At 35.0% G+C, this 21,262-nt stretch overlaps 1 protein-coding gene across 1 annotated transcript; it reads left to right on the forward strand.

The window, feature by feature from the left end:
- Positions 1-1,579: 1,579 nt before the first annotated feature.
- On the forward strand, positions 1,580-21,096 carry LOC111705207 (mediator of DNA damage checkpoint protein 1). Its single transcript, XM_023477684.1, has 34 exons — positions 1,580-1,686; positions 2,592-2,647; positions 2,880-3,212; positions 3,467-3,570; positions 3,901-4,046; positions 4,460-4,586; positions 4,990-5,076; positions 5,299-6,407; positions 6,609-6,649; positions 6,763-6,972; positions 7,262-7,312; positions 8,898-9,109; positions 9,559-9,926; positions 10,289-10,460; positions 10,850-10,909; positions 11,227-11,319; positions 11,691-11,801; positions 11,909-11,995; positions 12,180-12,243; positions 12,489-12,576; positions 13,367-13,427; positions 14,003-14,072; positions 14,713-14,782; positions 15,937-16,035; positions 16,432-16,543; positions 17,060-17,152; positions 17,510-17,587; positions 17,850-17,946; positions 18,059-18,153; positions 18,381-18,487; positions 18,877-19,046; positions 19,977-20,197; positions 20,389-20,445; positions 21,013-21,096. The coding sequence occupies exons 1-34, from the start codon at positions 1,592-1,594 to the stop codon at positions 21,094-21,096; spliced, it is 5,028 nt and encodes a 1,675-aa protein (XP_023333452.1). The 5' UTR covers positions 1,580-1,591.
- The last annotated feature ends 166 nt before the right edge of the window (positions 21,097-21,262 follow it).

The following is a 21,262-nucleotide window of genomic DNA, read 5'->3' on the forward strand; positions in this document are numbered from 1 at the left end:
CCCCCCCTAGTTGCGCTGCACTGTAGATTACACTGGAGACAGATTATTTAAAGCTTAATAAAACTCTGCGTCAATCATCTTGCTCTGAGAGACTGAAATGGATTTTAAATGAAACCCCGCGAAAAAAATATTGTAAATAAGGTTAAGGTACAATTGAAAGAATTTGAGAATAATCATAAAATGGACAATTTGTGACATTGTCGATTGATAAGAAAAGTATAAAATCTGAATATTATGCAAGTTAGAGCCTGCCTCTGGCTCCTGGGGGGGCAATTAGGGGGGTGAGTCATTGCATGTCTAGGGGGACCACCCNTTGACGAGTTTTGATGATTGTTAATAAACTGTAATCTGGGCACATTTCCCGATAATCTCTGTCATTTTTGCAGGTAAAAAAATGGTAGACAACATCGATCATGGAAACCCCGACACTAGTACTTTTTAGGTTTTAAATATTTTGATTGTGATACTAAAAAATTATGTTTACGAAATAATCTCACATGAAACAAAGTCGACATATAAGTCGTCGTCTAATTCCCATGTCATATTAGGACACCCTGTACATTAAAAATTTGATTACCAAAGTACTAATGCAAGGAAAGTTATTTAACAGAGTTGTACGCATTTTTTGTAATGCCCAGTGTACTGTCTGGGCGGAAAAGTAAACAAGACGGATGTCACAGCCTGACATGGAACGAATTTTCACAAAAATAATCTTTGAAATATTCTGGTCATAGGAAACTATTATGTGAATTTTCGAATTTTTCAAAATTATGCAATTTCATCCTCCTCGTATACTAGACGAACACTGCAGAGACTGCAGACGATCTATTCTTGTTTATATTCCGCCCAGAGAGGTGCAGTGCAGCTGTTCTAGAACATTCGTCGTACTTAATGGAGGACGATAGTGTGGCCGCCAGATGATCTTATATGTGATAGATAGATAATTCATACGATACGAGTACGACCAAAATTAGTACGTCATGTCGACCAATACATATGATGGATGGTGTATTTCTGGACCTACGCCCATCCGTCCTACATGCCCATCCGACCTACTAGCACTTGGTTTTAGAGCTGCTAGATGGACTTATGGTCGCATTGCCCGGCCCCCTAGCCTGTCCTATTCGTGGCGCTCGGCCCTAGCCCGTCCTGACGCAGCGCTCGGTCCAGAAATTCTCTTCTTAACCTAACCCTCAAATAATACAAAATTAAACAGCTGCCGTAGGTCAGATGTTGCAGTAGGTCGGTTGTGCAGTATAGCGAAGGCATGCTATAGCGAATGGGCAATAAGACGAATAGGACGGACGGGCAGTAGAGCGGATTAATTTTACCGATAAGGGATGGCTTAAGACTTAATGAAGACGATCTATCAAATCGATAAGGCAACTGTGCGCGTGGTTCAATAATTGCCGCAACTCCTCATAAACCCAACATTTCGCGGGGTCAAAGTTTTTAATTATGTCCTTAACATTTGCCGAAGTAAACTATATTAGAAGTTGGCAGGATAAGTTACCTCAATTGATTAAATAGCACAAATTTTGGACCGCTCTAATATAATTCTGGTGATATTATATCAATTGTTACACGCTGCATGTTTCAGAATGGAGACGAAATGGTTAAACCGAGAAAAGAAAACAAAACTGAGCTAATAAACCCTAAACCAAAGATTATTGAAAATTCTCAAAGGTAAATTCTGATCCTTTTTTTGCATGAATTGTTGTCCCCAATTCCTATGTAGTCAATATTTTAGACGTTCATTTTATTGGGAAGTTGATTAGGTCTTGTCTGATACCAGAGTCCGACACTACTAATTTTGCGGATTTCATAATCCTCTTTCGGGGATTTCATCCTCTACAGAAGTCCCCCCTAACTCGAAAATAAAGAGAGAGTCGAGACTGATAATTATCTCCTTGTAAGTGTTGACGGAAAAGGAGTAGTAGGAGTTCTAGTGATAATTGATAATTATCCCTTGAACTTCTGTTTTGCCCTATCCCCACGTCATGATCAACCTTGTGTAAGGCTTGTCAAGCGGCTAGGACAGGCCCGGGGATTTAGCGCCGCGGCTATGACAGGCTAGGGGGCCGGGCACTGCGGCCACATGACCAACTTTATCCATGCGGGTCTTTTTTAAAACTACCTAAAAATCGATGTACAAAATTGATAGGAGGGGGGGGGGGGGAAAAACAAATCGTTATCTAGAAAATTACCTTCAGCCGTTTCTATCGGTTAAAAAGACTCGAAAATGTGCTTTGACATATAGATATAAATTTTGGAAGGGGTTGTCTATGCAAATTTTTGTCGTCCGATCCTTTCATTTGGCGCAAAACTAAGTAGAATATTTGGAAATCTCTCCCGTTAACTCACGGAGGGTTTCGAATATTTGACATAATTTTACGTCAAACGGAAGCATCAACCACAAAATGTTACATAAACGAACCCTTCTAAAACTTAATACTATTTTCAGTCAACTTAAAAGATTATCGGGGCTTAAAAACACTAATACCTGTGTTTTGGCCACCATATTTCTTGACCATTTCAATCTTTTTGATTAATTTAATAAAATTAGAGAAACTATAGCAACCTAATTATAGTGGACCGGAGGCACAGAAATCCTCCGAGCCTTTCAGGAGGACTGAAAACCTAAAAGGTTTGAATTATTGTTCTATTCCTTATCACTATATAATTGCAATAGTCCTTATCATTGGATAATTGCAATAGTCCTTATCATTGGAGAAGTGCAATATTCTTCGTTATTGTATATAATTGCAATATTCCTTGTTATATAAATTATTATATAAAAGTCATTACAGTTTTGTACTATTTTTGTATTAGTTTTTGTAAATTTTTACTTCTCAATCTTTCATAATTTTAATTTGCAGAGCTCTGGAAAGAAAGAGCAGAATGTTCTAATGACTTAACTCTTGAAATTAAACATCGTCCCGTTCGTGTAAATATCCGGAGATACACTTTCCCGCTGGCCGCTTATCCGTCAAGTGTTGCCGAGGACATTACAAGTGTGTCACGTGACTGTAATAAGCACGATAGAACCAGTGATAGAGACACTAATTCTCAAAAAGTTTCTATAAATAGAATTAAAGATAAAAATAACATTGATTCCGATAATATCCCACAAAGCCCAGAGTGCAGACAAGTTCTAAGCAGAAAGATTGGTGATTTTTCAGAAAATGAGTCCAGTCCTTTGAAAATCAAAGGTAAAAATAAATGAAAAACATACAAATTAAGAATAAACATTTAAGATGTCTTTGAGCTTTCAAGCCATTATATTAATTCAGCTTCTTGCACTACACATTTAAAAAGTACTTAATATTTAATATCTAATTGCTTACAATTATGATTCTGATTGTTTTAAGTTTCCTTTATCGAATTAAAGTGTATATTTTTATTTTCAACTATTTCTTATGCTTGCTCTATGAAACAAACATTTTTAATACAATTTAATCTTCAGAAAACCTGGTTGAAATGAGTTCGTATATCAAGCCTAATGAAGGACCAGTTTTATGCAAATTCATCGATGATAGTGGAGAAGATATTACACAGCAAGTGTCGCAGGTACGCTTATTCTTTAACTGACAGATATTATATTTTTATTATTCAGTGCTTACGACTATTAGGACTAATCTGATGCGGTTCTGGAGCCGTCTTGTGAACAAAAATGGATACATATTTCTCTAGTTCTTCTTGGTTTTTGTGACTAACGCTAAAGAAACAAAAAAAATCGTTTTCCGAAATTTGTATGCTTATGGATTTTTAGGGATACGCAAAATTATCTTCCTTTGGTAATTTTTTTTCAATGTTTAGTTGCGAACATTAATTCTTTGAACGACGAATACTTCATATTATTTTTCATTTTTAACCTCAATAATAACATTTTTGCTTTAGGAGTCTTCAAGTAGAACCAGGAGTTTAGAGAACAGGAAGTCAGTTTCCAAACTATCAACGGAGACTACAGCCGACCCGGTGAAAGAAGACGACCAAGCGTCAGACTTTGGAGATTTTGAGGAGGATGACCCTCGACCTAAGAAAAGGTGGATTTTAAATGAAAATATTTTTCTCCATGGGTACCATTCACTGGGGAATCGTTATTGCAAATAGTAAACTATATTTGACTACATCAGTGTACATTATACAGTAGTGAACACTGAACACCCTTCCTTCACATCACAAATTCTTAATCGATAATTTTGCCTAATCACATTGTTAATGAAATTAAATGCCATGTAAGCTAATGACTAAGTAATTCAAGTACTACAGTAGGATATGTTAATACACAACGGTTTAGTGATGCTTATTTTGTTCTAGGGATGATTATTTATTTCTGTTAGACTATTTGACAAAATATAAACATAACGCAAAATTTTATTGCAGAATTTAACTTTTTGACAAAATAAAGTGTTTTGGAGATAAGTTTAAAATAGACTGAAAATATTTATGATTACAGGTTGTCAAGGAGGAGTAAAGGAACCGGATTGGAACGCAGTAAAGTTGAGGATGTGAACTCTAGTATAGAAACTAGTATTCTAACCAGCAATCCTAATCTTGGAATCCAAGAAGCTGAAATATCGAAGGTGATGTATTTCTATAAGCCTTGAGATGGAAACTTGACAATGGACAGGGATTGAATTTAATGAATTGAAGAGGTAGTTGAACTACATACCGCCGTTTCAAATCTTGGATCACCGATTTATGTGGATTTGAATTGGTGATTCAGGATTTGAACCGGTGGTAAGTAGTTCAGCGACCTCTCAAATTCATTAGTCCACCTCCCTACCACCGGTGGAGTGTAACTCAAATCCCGCATGTCTGGTTAGTCAACGTTCAGACTACGGACCAATGAGAGATCAGATCTTAAAATTAAAAAGTGACAATTATAATTAATATTTACAATTCTCTTAGGGAAATAAACAACAGCTCACGGTTATATACAAACTCGTAGGTATTTTAAACAAGTTTTAACAATTTTCTAAACAGGAGGAGACGCTGAGGAACAAACTGTTGGATGAGTTCAAGTTAATGAACCAGGATGAGTCGGAATCAGATTTTAGTTCTACCGAGCAGGAAAGATACAAATATACTATTTCTTTCTGATCATTAATGAGATTTATTCATCTTTTAATCTGAAGTTTTTTTTATAATCGAGTAAAGTTGATTTTAAGTAGATGAGAATTTATAGTAGAATGAGGAAGTTCTTTAGATAAAAGGGGGGGGGGCTTAGATGTCAAAGCAATCTTTGAAAAGAAAGTTTTTGCTTAATTAATGATTATAATTTATCTGGTTTAGACGGAAGAAATGGATACTGATACAGATTTTACAACAGAACAAGATACATACAAACCTACTCCTCCAAAAACCAACCCTTCTTCTCCGACATCCAAACTTACTTCTACGACATCAAAACCTACTCCTCTGACATCAAAACCTACTCCTCTGACATCAAAACCTACTCCTCTGACATCAAAACCTACTCCTCTGACAACGAAACCTGCTGCTCCGATAACCAAACCTACTCCTCCGACAAGCAAATCTACTCCTCCGACAACCAACGCTTCTCCTCCGCCAGCCAACCCTTCTCCTCCGACAGCCAACCCTTCTCCTCCGACAGCCAAACTTACTCACACGACATTAAAACCTACTTCTCTGACATCCAAACCTACTCCTCCAATATCCAAACCTACTCCTCCAACATCCAAACATACTCCTCCAACATCCAAACTTACTCCTTCAACATTCAAACCTACCCCTCCGACAACCAAACCTCCTCCAACATCCAAACCTACTCCTGCAACATCCAAACCTACTCCTCTAGCATCCAAACCTACTTCTACACCATCCAAACCAACTTCTGAACCTCCTTTTACAGAACAGACTACTCATGTTGTCTGTTCACCACAATCTACTTCCAAATCAGCTTCCTCCTCTATCACTTATTCCAACTCAGTTTCCTCCCCATTTATTACTTCCTCCAAACTTGAGACTTCTCCCAAACTTCCAACATCAGTCCAACAACCCTCCCGCGCCCCTGCTGTAAAATCCGCTAGCAAGCAGAACACTCCGAGAATTGTGACGGTTACAAAGTCTGGTTCTACCCCTCTCGTTAAACCAACACAAACCAGAATTATAAAGGTTACGAAGGAAAGTCTTAAGCATGGTCCTCCACCCAGCAAGATGAACCCAGGCAAAACCAAGATTGTTGTGACCAAATCAATTGGAATTCAAGAGAAATCAAGAGAGCGAAGTAAGACGATGCCACCGAAACTAGCTGCTCCAGTGAAGCTGTCAGTTGATTTTTCTCCTCTGATCCTTGAATCCACCTCGACAGCTGATCTATCTTTGCATGAAGCATCAACTGATAAACTGGAGGTTAAACAACCAGAATTAAAAGTTCGAAGGTGAGGATAGTTTCTTAAACTACGTCCAGATCGGAATATTTTTCGATGTATGCTCGATTGATTTTTACTTTTGGAACTCGGTATTACTTTGTATATTTAGATATTTTGTCCAAAACAGGCGAGTTTTTATTTTAAGTTTTTAATTTAAAATATATTTTAAATCTTAATTATTTTAATGACTTTAACAAGTTTTTTTTTAAGTGGAGAAAAAACTGCAGAGATTATGGAATCTAAAAACGAAGGTAGAGCAATTTCTTTCTTTAATAACTCATTATTCATCTGAAAGCCCAAGCTTCAAAATATCGAGATTTTTATTTTTTACTCTTCTGTTATAATCCAAGTTGTTAAATCTTAGATCGGATAATATCGGACCATGACTATGGGTTCCGGAGCCCGGACGAAAGCACCATGACAGAAGAAACAAAAAAGACGAGTAGACCCAGAGGTCGTCCACCTGGCCGGAAGTCTGACCAGCCGACTAAACCTTTGTCAAAGCCTGGCGCTCGTTTGGCCTCCTTGTTTGATGATATTACCCCATCTACCAAACCTAAAGTTGGGAAAGCAGGTGAACTAGCCCTTTGTACATTTTAATAAAATAGGTTTTGGATTCTTGCAAATTCTTTGCTTAGCAATTTTTTGTGTGTTAAGTTTGATACTATATCAAGGTGGACATTTTCAAACTCTTCTGTTTCCATAGAATTAGATTCGTAATATAATAACAATAAAAACCTGAAATTTTAATTTAATATTTTACGTGACGGTGAAAAAGTTTATTTTCTGAAAAATAAAAACCAATGTTACTAATATAAAATAAAATAAATATAAAATAATTAAAACTATTTTCTTTTTTTCAGTCTCTGGTACTGAAAACCACGGAGCGTTTTCTGCGGACGACGAGTCATCAGGTTTCATTAAATTTGTTGACGATACATTTTTTAAATCTTGCAATAATGTTTGTAAAAGTTGTAGAACTAGTAACGGACAACTGGCCAGCAATTTGCATTATATCATATCTGTTCGGTTCCATAGCAGTAAACCTATCGTGTAAGAATTCCTATTATTACACGGTTCAGGAGGAACAATTTTAATATTGTTCGCTTTCTAGCGTTTAAGAATGCTTATTCTTACACAGCAAGTGTAGAATTTTCATTCTTTAACGCTCAGACCGTGTAAGAATGGAAATTATTACACGGTCAGAGCGTGAAAGAATGTATATTCTTACACGCTCCGAGCATTAAAGAATGGAAATTATTACATTAGTTGCAGAATATGATAATCTTATGAGGAAAAAAATGTAATAATGGAAATTCTTAAACGAGATGAAATAATCTTGATGCATTCTTTAACGAGGCCTGAGTTAAAGAATGCATCAAGATTATTTCATCGAGTTTAAGAATTCCATTATTACATTTTTATCCTCATAAGATTATTATTATATCATATTTGTGAGGTTCCATGGGCACATAGGGCACATACCCAAGAAATCTATATATAAATTTGGCTTGTCTGTTTGTCTGTTTGTCTGTTTGTCTGTCTGTTTGTATCCAATAAACGTCAAAACGGCTGAACCGATCGGGCCCAAATTTTTTGTGGGACATCTAGGGACTCCAGGGAAGGTTTATGAATCATCAAAATTTCAAATATTTGTCTCCATCAAAATTCGATCGTCATTAAATTTTTTAAAATTTTGAAAATCCGCGAAATTTTTTGTGAAAATCCGCGAATTATTTTTGTTTTGTTTTACGATGTACACAAAGAGAACATGTTCACAATTAATTTAGAAGATGGGCGCGAAGCGCCCTCTCAGGCTAGTTATATTAAAAAATAATTCTGGTGAAATCCGACTATTTTAAGTTGGAACAGTTCACATTATGAAAGGTTGCAAATAAGTTTTATGCTCTTGTTCTGACTAACGCTTTTTTATTTTTCTAATGTTAAAATATAAAAAAAAAACATTTTAAAAGTAAAAATGGTTCTTAATTTGAAAGTAATGCATGTGGTGTGATTAGGTTTGAGATTCAAATTGATATTTTTGAATTAAGGTATATCAATACTTCAAAAAACAAAAAAGGTAAGTGAGCATGTTATTTTAAAGTATAAAAAGGTAAGTTTGCATGTATTAATATAAAAGAAAAAGGTGAGTTTGCCCTGTGCATGTTGTCAGTACAAAATAATTAAGTTAATATCAATATTGATCTATACTTAAAAGATCAATATAAGGAGCGTGTAAGAATGAATACTCTTTAACTAGTGTAAGAATTTCCATTCTTTAATGCTCGGAGCGTTAAAGAATAAAAATTCTACACCTTCAGTGTAAGAATAAGCATTCTTAAACGCAAGGAAGCGAACAATATTAAAAGTGTTCCTCCTGAACCGTGTAATAATGGGAATTCTTACACGATAGGTTTACTACTATGGAACCGAACAGATAAGATATAATATTCATTCTTTCCTCATAAGATTATCATAGTATCTCATTTTTGTATTTAGAGAATGAAACTAAAGCAGCTCCGTCCTCCTCATCGACTGTTTGGAGCAGCTTCAATATAATATTTGATGCTCCTGCTGCTAAACCTGCTGCTGTATCTGTACCCAGCAGCCAGGAGGAGGAACCAAGGAGCCGAGATGAGGAGCAGAAGAAGAACAGAGACGGAACTTTACTCAAGAAGAAGAAAATTCTTCGTAAAGTTGCTTCTTCTAAGGTAAATGAAAAAAATACAATAACTAAATATGTTCCTGGTCAAGGTTTGAGGGGAGATTTTAACGAACTTCACATCACGAGATAAATCTAAAAATCCCATCTTAATCTCGAAATGTCTTAACTCAACTCTTGACCAGGTACAGTTTTATCTACCATGTGGCAACCGCAATTTCATTAAAATATTAAAATTAATTATTATTAATTATCCCTTCTTATACAAATGGTAACATTAATGCTCACAGTCAAACGAGGACATAAAAGTGGCCACTGGTCAGCCGGGATAACAAAGTGGTTCCGAATTTAAATACCCTCTTTATGTCCTTAGCTCAAAATCAGACAGGACAATTTACTAGGTTTTGACATAATTTAAAATGATTGAATCAGAATTAGGAGGAAAAAATGTGATTACAATGAATTCGACCGTCAACATTTTATTTAAATATTTGTTAGTCTCGTGTTGGGTTGGTTGAAACTGGTACAGATACTGACGAGCCTGGAGAACCCCCTACCCGGAGACCAGTGAGGAGAAGAACTGATTCTAAACCAGATATTCCCGCCAGAATCTTGATAGAGAAGATCCCCGAGACCAGTGACCAGCAGCGTACAAGTCGACTGAGTCGGAGCAGCTTACCTTCCGGAGCTACTGGTGGGTTGAAGTTGTCTCCAAACTCAAAGAGTGCTGAAGAGCTGATGGACCAGGATAATGAAAAAGTAACAACATCAATATCTGAGGATAAAGTAAAAGAAAAGAATGCTGAAACCAAACTTGAAATAAATCAACAAACAAGAAAATCTGGAAGATATTCCGAGGTTGAGAGGTTGGACATATTTAATTATAGTTTTTTGTTTTATGAAAGGAGGATGAATCTAACACCTAAACCTTGAAATAAAGCCAGGTTATTTAATTTCAAGGGGAATAATTTTGATGTTCAAGGGAGAAAAGGATTTGACATACAAGTGGCAAGTTTTTCATCCTTTTATACTTTTTACCCTAATTTTTTAAATTTACCAAGAAAATCATATATATATTTTCTCTAATCCAGCAAATAAAACCTTAAAAACTTTTCGTTCCGCGCAAACGTGTCTTAACATCTGATTTTCAAAAAGGGAGTATTGATTTTTCAAGAAAATATACACCCCTGAATGTGGCAGTTTCCTTCACTAGTATTATCATGTTTAGTGGTGAATCTGTCCCTGTCAAATCCTCTCCTACCAAGCCCCATAGGAATATACCAGAGAAAACTGAAGATACCAAAATATTCCGTCGAAGCCTCAGAGATTCGTCTCGAGAGATGAAAGACGCGAAGAACGATTCTTCGAGCTTGGATTCATCTCTAGACTTCGATAATGAGGTAGCGACCTCAAATAAAAGGGTCACATACTTTAAAAGATTTATCTCTAAGGAAGACATCTTTGTTTTTGTTAAAAAATATTAATTTTCTAGTTTCATGCATAAAATCGCTAGTTTTTTTAAATCGGACAAATGTGTGGAGGTTTCCAATATGAATCGGACACATAACTATAAATGGAGGGTCTCCTGAAAATACGTTGACAGTCCATTTAAAAATGTCGAACTTTGATCTCCATCGACTGTCATCTAATAGGGCACCTGAATTTTTGCGTTTTGATCGCCTGAAATCTTAAATATCTTTAATTTTGGGGGAAATTTTTCTCTTTTTTTCAACTTTTAACATCATCTCCCCCAGACTGTTCTCCCTGTATGTTTTGAATTCTTGTTTAGAAAATTCGTTTACTAGTTCCTTCCTCAGATACGGAATCAGGAAAACTAGACACTTCACAGGTTAGATCAAATATTAGTAAATGTTAAAAACTAAAGTTGCCAAAAATATCCCAAGAAAGAAAGGAATGTTTTAATGTTTTACACCCCCCCCCCCTCTTCTATATTCTTCTATTTTGTAAAAATATATAGAAATAGAACAAAAAAGGTTGAAAATTTATATTCTGGCTCCAATACAGATTTTCTATTTTCTATTTGACTTCTTTTATTCATTATTCATTATTCATTATATTCATTAGCATTAAAAAAATTAATAAAGTTTTCTGCACTCAACTTTTATGGAAAGAAGTTACTTCAATAATTTCTTTCCTTATTTCCAGGAGTTCGTTTATCCTGCTCCTTCTACTCCTCTCCATCAGCTAGGAGACTTGGTCTGGGTTAAATTTAGTTCTTATCCATGGTGGCCTTCTATGGTAGGTTTTTATTTTGTTTTTCTTCAACTTCATCTATGTCAAGAACTGTTTGTCTATATGATCATTGAGACTTCCTGCTCCCACAATGTCAAGATATCTTACTTACTTTATTTCCTTCATATTCTTCCTTCTTATTAAACTTAAAATTTCTTACATATTACCAATCTACGCTAATTAACTTACTTTCACATCTCATCTCGTATTAGCTCGTATTAACTGCAATTTCCATAAACTCAATTACACCTTCCTTTCTACTACTACTACTTGTCCAATGTCCATGTATCTATATAACGTCCCCTCTCACTGATTTTTATTAATTTCTGTACAGTGTACCGTGTACCTTGCTCACATCTACTCTCTATAATACCTAGATAACGAATGATCCGGTTGAAAAGCTTTCCCAAAAGCTAAAGCAGAAGGGTGGACGTCAGTTCTGGGAATACCATGTTTCTTTCTTCGGAGAACCGAACAGAGCTTGGATTGTAAGTATAATAATTAGGTTTTTATCTTTTCAGCTTTTGGTTTAGAAGGTGTTTTACTTTGTAGTGTAAAGTAGTTAGGTTGTTTGATTAATTGATTGATTATTAAGTCTGAGAAGAGCATGATATGGTTTAAGGGAAGAGCTAATCTAGAGCAGAGGAAAGAGCAGGAAATATCAAAAGGTGTTCAACTTAAGGTATGGTGGCTACTGGCTAGCCTTTTTCATTTTATTATTTAAGTATTATTCTTCAACTATTGCCTTTTCCCCCATTTCCCCTTTTTTCCTCTTTTCCCGTGAAATATGTCTTCCTTTGTATTGAATTCAATGTTTTTACCAATATTTTATAATTGTAAAATCAGCCAAATATTATTAACCCTAGGTTGTCAATTCACTGTATAGTCCTAAACTTAGCATCAAGGAGAAATGGGAATCCTCAGTCCAAGGTATTTTTTATATAAAATGTTTTATCATAAATTTTTTTATGTCACTTACCCCATTAAGAAAGCCTATTTTGGATTTTGAATTACGATTAAAAATTCCTTTATATTAATAAAAAGTATAAGAATTTTAATTATTCACAGCTTATTTTTAGTGACAATAAAGCGAGTTGCAATGAAAAAAGACTTGGCTTTATGTTTCTCTTGTACTCATGATTATGTACAATGTACATAAATTGTTCATGTACCAGGTGCTGAAGAATTGTACAAGCTGGGTAGAGCTGTTAGGATTGAAGCTATGCCCAAATACAATACAGAGCAAGTTTTGAAAAGGAAAAGGTAAATATTTCATTTGCTGTATTTCTAGTGTCTTTACATTGTTATCTAATAAGGAAAAAATATCATTCAGAGCGCTAGCGTAGAAATCCTACTAACAAATATAAGTGAAATTACTGATCAGCTGATTGTCATTTACCGTCATTTCTAGAATAAAGTCGATGCCTACAATTATGGTGGCTTGGGTGGAAAGAGACACTTTTTCCTATAATTGAATCCTAAAATTTCTCTAGCGATCACCATGAAAAAAAAAACCCGAATGATATATATAATTTTGGAGAACCAGGGGAATGTTCTTAACGTGGTTTCACTTTAGTAGGAAAATATTGCTAAAATCGTAATTTAAGACCAAAACCTGGTAAACGCGGGAGTAATTATGAGTAATTATGAGTAACCTGGGCAACACTGGGTTCCCAAGCAAGTACACAATATTAGTAGTTAATATTTTTCTGTTTGTTTAGATGTCCGATCATAATTTATTGATCTATTTGCCTAAAATTTTGATTGGATACACTGGAATATTCTTAGCTTCGTCAACAAATTTAGTCTGTGACTTTTATAGGGAAATCTTGATTTCCAAGCAAGGCTGGGTTCCCAAGATAATTCTGTAAACTGAGGGTTGGAGAAAAATTGAAATTAAAAATTTAGTCGGTGACTTTTATAGGGAAATCTTGATTTCCAAGCAAGGCTGGGTTCCCAAGCTAATTCTGTAAACTGAGGGTTGGAGAAAAATTTAAAAATTAAAAATTTTGAAAACTGAAATATTTAAAAATAAAAAAATTAATTTGTTCAGGGAAGAAACCCCTCAGGAGTCACCAAGCCGACTGCCTGCATCCAAACGCTCGAAAATTCAGGAATTTTTACCAGTTTCATTGAAAAATCCCATAGAGTAATAAAACGAAGAGGTGAAGCTTAGCTCAGATGTACACAACCGACCGCCCTATTAATTTATTAATAGAGCGGTCTATTGTATACATCACGATATGTTTACGTATCTAATACTGTACACTTGTATATAGAGTGATCGTATTTCTAAGGGGTGGTTTTATGTAGAAATTTGAATATTAGTATTGATAATTAGATAGACACTTAATATGGATTTAAATAAAGAAAGAAAATCTAAAAATTGATCAATTCCATAAAATCCCCCTTAGAAATACGATCACTTTATAAACAAGTGTACAGTGTTAGATACGTAAACATATCGTGATGTATACAACCGACCGCTCTATTAATTAATTAATAGGGAGGTTGGTTGTGTACATCTGAGCTAAGCTTCACCTCTTCGTTTTATTACTCTATGAGAAATCCCCTCAAATTTAAATACAAAACGTAGCCCTACCCATCTTTTGAATTTTATTAGTAAGAAAAGTTTCCAAAGATTTTATATTCAAAATATTTTTTTTACAAAACTTACTGGTAACTTTAGTCGAGAATTGAGCGGATTGTTGAAAAAATCCCTAAATCAAGTTTGGTTGAACAGGGCAAAAGCCTTACTGGTAAGCATTTTTTAATCAAAGGGATTGTTTTGGTTTGTTAACATGATATGATGGAGGAAACTCTTCTTGTTTTTAAACCCTGATGTCCGTAAACCAAAAGGCTCAAGACAGAATCTTTCCAATTGATAATTCACAACCTGCCTTTGATAGTGTTCTTGGTTAACCAAAAACGACGCTAAATTATAATGACGACTATTTAAACTTGGAAGTAAAGGTTTTTAAAAAAGACGAAACATTTAGCAAGTTTTTTTGTGGCACGAACGAACTGTATGCAGGTTGAATTTAATAGTTATAGTTATAGTATTTATTTTCAAACACAAAATACAAAATAATATTGCATGATGGTTCAGCTTAAAATATAACACAAAAGAAAATTTATTATTGCATGCTTTCTCTCAGAGAGAGGAGGTGTTGACACCTCAACTGCTTTCTACTAACTATATTCTGTCTGGAAAGGTGTCTTCTAACGGTAGGATGATTAGACAAAGCAAGTATCAAGTTGATAATATCAGGGAACCATTAATGGTAGAAAATGAACTCAATACATTTTGTTCATCCGTCTCATTGTTTTAACACTGTTTATCAAAATGTATTAAACAGAAGGAAATAAAGAAGAAGCAATTACTTTATTATTTTTCAGCGTTTAAACTGTATATTCTTGGATTGAAGGCATCGCAGGATAAACTTGGGGATGATACTGCTAAAGCAAAGTAAGTGAATTCAATTTTTTTTGCTTTCTTCATGAAAACAACCTTAACTTGAGAGAATCATTTGTTCCATTTACGTTCAAGTTTATAATTTTCTGGTATTAATTAATGTAATGTCTGATTTGATTTTACTTATCTTCTTCGGTGAAGAAGAAATAATAATGCTCGTCCAAACTAGATTTTTTTTAAAGTTAAGGATTTTTAAAGATTAGGAATGCTGTGTCTTTTTAATTTAGGATAATTAAGTGTTTATTGTTAAGATGTTTAAAGAAAATTAATTGAGATTTAGATATATAATTAAATACTTGTTCAGCATCTCATCCACACTCTGAGAAAGTAAAATCATTGTTTTTTTCTGTTTACTCGTCAATTATATTTTTTTTCCTCATGATATTGTTTTTTAACGAGTTTGATGTTCACAGCCTAATACAAAATAGCAAATAAACAAGAACATTACCCTAATTTCCACGAAATGAAGGTTAATCATTATATTTATTAATTTATAAACCTCTATACAGTGTATACTGTATACTGTAAACTCTATATTTAGACAGGTTTGGGATAATCTGACAGGTCTGGAGAGGAACCCATATATTGAAACTATAAACCTGTATCCTCTATATTTAGACAGGTTTGGAATATTCTGACAGGTCTGGAGAGGAACCTATATATTAAAACTATAAACTTGTATCCTCTATATTTAGTCAGGTTTGGGATAATCTAACAGGTCTGGAGAGGAACCTATATTTTGAAACTATAAACCTGTATCCTCTATATTTAGGAATATTCTGACAGGTCTGGAGAGGAACCTATATTTTGAAACTATAAACCTGTATCCTCTATATTTAGTCAGGTTTGGGATAATCTAACAGGTCTGGAGAGGAACCTATATTTTGAAACTATAAACCTGTATCCTCTATATTTAGACAGGTTTGGGATAATCTGACAGGTCTGGAGAGTAACCTATATATTGAAACTATTAACCTGTATACTCTATATTTAGACAGGTTTGGGATAATCTGACAGGTCTGGAGAGGAACATATATATTGAAACTATAAACATGTATCCTCTATATTTAGACAGGTTTGGAATATTCTGACAGGTCTGGAGAGGAACCTATATATTGAAACTATAAACCTGTAAACTCTATATTTAGACAGGTTTGGGATAATCTGACAGGTCTGGAGAGGAACCTATATATTGAAACTAAACGAAGTATCCTGGAAAATATAGAAGCAGAGGAAGCAGGGAACAGGTAAACAAATCACCATAGTAATTTATTAAATAGAATTGGATGATTTGGTGAAATATAATTAAATATGTTAAATTTTTTCTAATACCAACTAGGAACAGTGGTTTTGTACAATTTTCTGTGGCGTATTTAGACTGCTTACTCAGCTTAGGTTTAAGGTTAAAAAACTGCAGTTTGCAAACAACTGCCGAGAAAGATTTTAAACTTTGTTTACATTTTTTATTATTGTTATTTTGAAAAAAGTTGTTTCTAGCTGTCCTTATACGCTGTAGTAAAATGTGTACACAAGTTCTTTCCCCCTACCTGAGCATACACAGTACACACTTTATCTGATAGTAGTGCCATATGGAATTCACAAGATCTGGAACAGACGTCTGTAATATCAATATTGATGTCTAGGAGAAGTATGGCGAGCAGGAGGCAGCAGGAGTTGGTCTCCATCAAGGAGGAGAAGGAGAAGAAAGAGGCAGAGAAGGGTCCGGCCTGGTATTATATCCCTGTAGGAATAAAGGTACTTTATATTATCATTCATCATTTCTGATCTGAGGTTGGATTTAATGAATAGCGTGTAGTAGCTAAACTAGATCTATCTTGTTAAACTTCTGTTTAGTGCAACCAGATCAAATTGAACCAAAGAGTACGTCCAATTTGATCCCTGTGACACTGTGCACTGTGCACTGTGCAGACCTAGTTAAACAAAAATTCTTGTTGCTATTCGTTAAATCCGACAGACTCTGAGTCGGTATTTAATGAAATAGAGAGCTGGTTCAACTTCATAGACCTAGTTTAGTTCAGTTTAGATCCTTCCCTTATCTTATCTTATCGTGAAATATTCCCGTTCATTATTATAATATCAATTAAAACAGCCCTTAAAGGCTGAATGGCTAGATAGGGCTTGACAAATGTATTATATGTATATAATAATTTTAAAAAATCCTTTATCATTAGTCTAAATAAATAAATAAAGAAGTAAAGAATAATTAAAGATTTTAGTAAATTAAAGAAATACATTTTGTGTGTATACCAGGAGGCCCCTGTTGCCCGTGTGGTGACACCAGATCTACTCGAGTATAAGAGATATGAACGCTGCTGTGCTAAATGTGAATCTGTTACGTCAGAGGTAATTTTACTTTGTCATTCACTATCAAATTACTTAAAAAATATATATTTTGATTATTTTATTGTAAACTTTTATTGAAGGAACTAAACATCTGCCACAAGCTCTAACTTTTATTGAAGGAACTAAACATCTGCCACAAGCTCTAACTTTTAATCTCCTTAATATTTGCAAGCTGATCATGTAATCTACTGATGTTTCGAACTTTGGCTATTTGATTTAACAAAATTCATAGTTTTAAATATCAACGATCTAAGGTATCAGGTTGCAAAGATATAAGGATTATAAAACTAAAATTTGCTTCATGTATCTTCATATATGTATTCTGTATTCCTTGACCTTAAACATATTTATCCTCAGGTGCTTGGTGAAGTATGGAAGTGTAAAGGTCTCTGTGGAAACTCCTACCATCTCTCATGTTTAGGGCTCAACCCTAAGGTAGGTTCTCAGCAAAATCTGTTTCAAAACAACCGTCAATAATAAAAAATAACTCAATGTCTTTCAAAAATACACATAATTCATAAATAGAAAATAACAAACCCGTTTTAATCAAAGAATGTTTTTTGATTAAGTTTAGTTTAGATGTAAGTTTTCAATTCGGATTCGCAGCGTGGTAAAACGGATCCGTCTAACTACTGGTTACTAATAAATTTGTCAGTTTGGTTACATTATATACTATATATATATGTAATATCTGTAGGAGGAAGAAGAGGATAAGTGGAAGTGTATTGACTGCTGCGCTGGTATCCTATCCTGTTCTCTATGTGGGCACAGAGAAGGGGAAACCACTGCTTCAGGTTGTTGAACTAAGAAATCCTTTTCCCCTTATCCATTGCCTTGGATAAACGAAAGAAAAAGCATAACACTTCCGGTCTTCGTGGGATTTAAAACTTTATCTATTTTCTCTAGGATTAAAATGTGGTCCTGTCAGACGCTGTGGCTCGAATGGTTGTGGAAAATGGTACCACGAGACCTGTATTACTGGCAGCCCATTATGGCCTCAGGTACTTTTTTGCTTAAAGTTAATTAAAAACTATGGGATTGCGTTCGCATTATATATTTGTGTATTTTGTCCTGTTAAAACATGAAACATAACCCTAACTCAGTCCTGGGTCTTCAACTTTAACTGGTCCACATTTTTATCCTTGGTTTTATAAGCAACCATAATTTATTAGTCCCAATAAAAAAATATATAAATATGATGGAACCGATTTAAAATCCTTATCTCTAGGCTCGAGTAGGGAACAGTAGTTTAATCTGCCCGGCACACATGTGTCACACGTGTGCCTCAGATGACCCTAAGAATCCGGTGATGAAGTACAAGGAGAAACTGATCAGGTATATTAACTCTAGTATTATTTACAGTTAAAGCTGCCCTTCAAGTGCATATTGTAAATGTACTCCTGTTTCTAGAGATATGTAAACTTTGAGTTGCGCAATTATCTTAAAAATCCAGTTTCGAATGTTTCACATATTTGTAATTTTCACATTTTGTAGTATTAAGACTGGTTCTTGGAAAATTTCAGATAACATGATCAAAAAACACCGATTACGCGAATATTTTATACAAGTTTTTTTTAATGTAGAGGGAATGCGTAAAAGAAAGAATGTGAGGGGTTTATAGTTTTTGTTGGCTTAGTCTACAAAGTAATTATGGGGGTGAAACAGTGAAAGCAAACATATTTTGATATCCAAGCAGCTCTTTACAATTATAAGTACTGTTTTAGGTGTATCCGGTGCCCGACAGCTTATCACCACAATGACCACTGTATGACTGCTGGGACACTGATCATCACTAAAAATGATATTCTCTGCCCTAAGCACTACAAGCCCCCCGCCAAGAACAAAAAGAACTTCCACGTTAATGCCAGCTGGTGTTTCATGTGTTCTACAGGAGGTAGGGTATTGTGTTTACGGTTCATGTGTACTACAGGAGGTAGGGTAGTGTGTTCACTGTTCATGTATTCTTCAGGAGGTAAGGTAGTGTGTTCAATGTTAATGTTTTCTACACGAGGCAGGTTAGTGTGTTCACTGTTAATGTGTTCTACACGAGGCAGGGTAGTGTGTTCACTGTTCGTGTGTTCTACAGAAGGTAGGGTAGTGTGTCACTGTTAATGTGTTCTACAGGAGGTAGGATAGTGTGTTCACTGTTCATGTGTTCTACAGAAGGTAGGGTAGTGTTTTCACTGTTCATATGTTGTATAGGAGGTAGGGTAGTGTCTTCACTGTTCATGTGTTATACACGAGGTAGGGTAGTGTGTTCACTGTTAATGTGTTCTACAGAAGGTAGGGTAGTGTGTTCACTGTTTATGTGTTATACAGTATGTACGGTAGGTGTCACTGTTTGTTCTGCAGGAGGTAGAGTAGTGTGTTCAGTTTTCATGTGTTCTACAGAAGGTGGGGTAATGTGTTTACTGGTTATATGTTCTATAGGAATAGGTACGGTAGTTTTGTTCATGTGTTTCTATTTGAGGTTATATAGTGTGTTCATTTATAATATGTTCATTGTTTGTGTTCATTTTTTATGTCTTCATTGTTAATATGTTCATTGTGTTCACGTGCACATTGTTAATGTGTTAATGAAAAGCTAAGATAGCGTGTTCTTTGTTCAGTCATATGTGATCAATAAGTATTAGGACAGTGTGTTAAATGTCTCGAGAGGAAGGATATAGATTTTACATTTGCTGAAGAAAGATCAAGTGTTAGTTAGAAATTTAATACATCTATTTTTCAACCATTTTTATTGTGTATTTTATTAAACGAAAAAAATATTTGGACAATTTACTCCCTTGCATTTGATTGTTTGATTATATGTATTTACTTTAAGGTTCCATAATCTGTTGTGAGATATGTCCTGCTGCCTTCCATCTGGAGTGTTTAAAGCTGGAACACCCTCCGGAGAAATACTATTGTGATAACTGTGAGACAGGACGGATGCCGCTGTATAATGAGGTAGTTTGGGCCAAGATTGGTGCGTACAGGTGGTGGCCGGCACTTGTTGTCCCGCCTGAGAAACTTCCAAATAAAATCGAGATGCTTCCACATCAGGTTATTTTACATATATTTTTCAGAAATAAACTTTTCGCAGATTTTCTTTTTTGTTTAATGGAGAACTTTTTAAATCAAGTACTAGCAAATTGGATTCCCTGAGGTCATGTGAGGTCATAGATTTAATTTGCCAAGTATAGGTTGAATAACAGTCATTCCCCCCAAAAAAATCTGATCTTTATTATTTTTAGGAAGGAGAATTCCCGGTTCAGTTCCTAGGGTCTGGTGACTATGCTTGGATAAATCAGGTATTCACCCTTTCTATCCCCGCCCCTGGGTAAAATTCAATTATTTTTCTTGATTTATAATCAACCCCTAACACCCGTTTGCCCTTTATAGATAACCCCTGAAACCTTTAAGCCCTTAATAGACAGCCCCTGAAACTCTTTAATCCATATGTGAACAACTCGTAATACCCTGTATGCCCTTTATATATAACCCTCGAAACCCTGGTTTTAAACCCTGTAAGCCCTTCATAGACAACCCCTGAAACTCTGTAAACCCTTCATAGACAACCCCTGAAACTCTGTAAAACCTTTATAGACAACGCCTTAAACTATGTAAACCCATTATAGGCAACCCCTGAAACTCTGTAAACCCTTCATAGACCACCCCTGAAACTCTGTAAACCCTTTATAGACAACCTCTGAAACTCTAAAAATTCTTCATTGACAACCCCTGAAACTCTGTTAACCCTTCATGGACAACCCCTGAAACCCTATAAACCCTTCATAGACAACCCCTGAAACCCTGTAAGTTTATCTTCCCTTTCATCAGTAGAAAAGTGTTTGTTCCTATTTAAATTTGTGTTTTAGGGACGTGCTTTCCTGTATGAAGAAGGAGACTCAGAGAAGGTTCCAGACATGAGTTCTAAATCTATGGACGCAACCTTCAGGTAAAACTAAATTAAGCAAGAGTAGGAAGTAAAATGAAGTAGTCGGGTAAAAAGAAAGCCGGATTTATTAATCTAAAGATAATTCTTGTATTTCTAAACCTGAGGTAGGTGCTTTTGTATAAGATTTCGCTGATTTATAACGCTTTGTTCAAGTCTTCTGATTGTTAGAT

The sequence above is a fragment of the Eurytemora carolleeae genome, unplaced genomic scaffold, assembly GCF_000591075.1.
Source record: "Eurytemora carolleeae unplaced genomic scaffold, Eaff_2.0 scaffold132, whole genome shotgun sequence".
Taxonomy (NCBI): Eukaryota; Metazoa; Arthropoda; class Copepoda; order Calanoida; family Temoridae; genus Eurytemora; species Eurytemora carolleeae.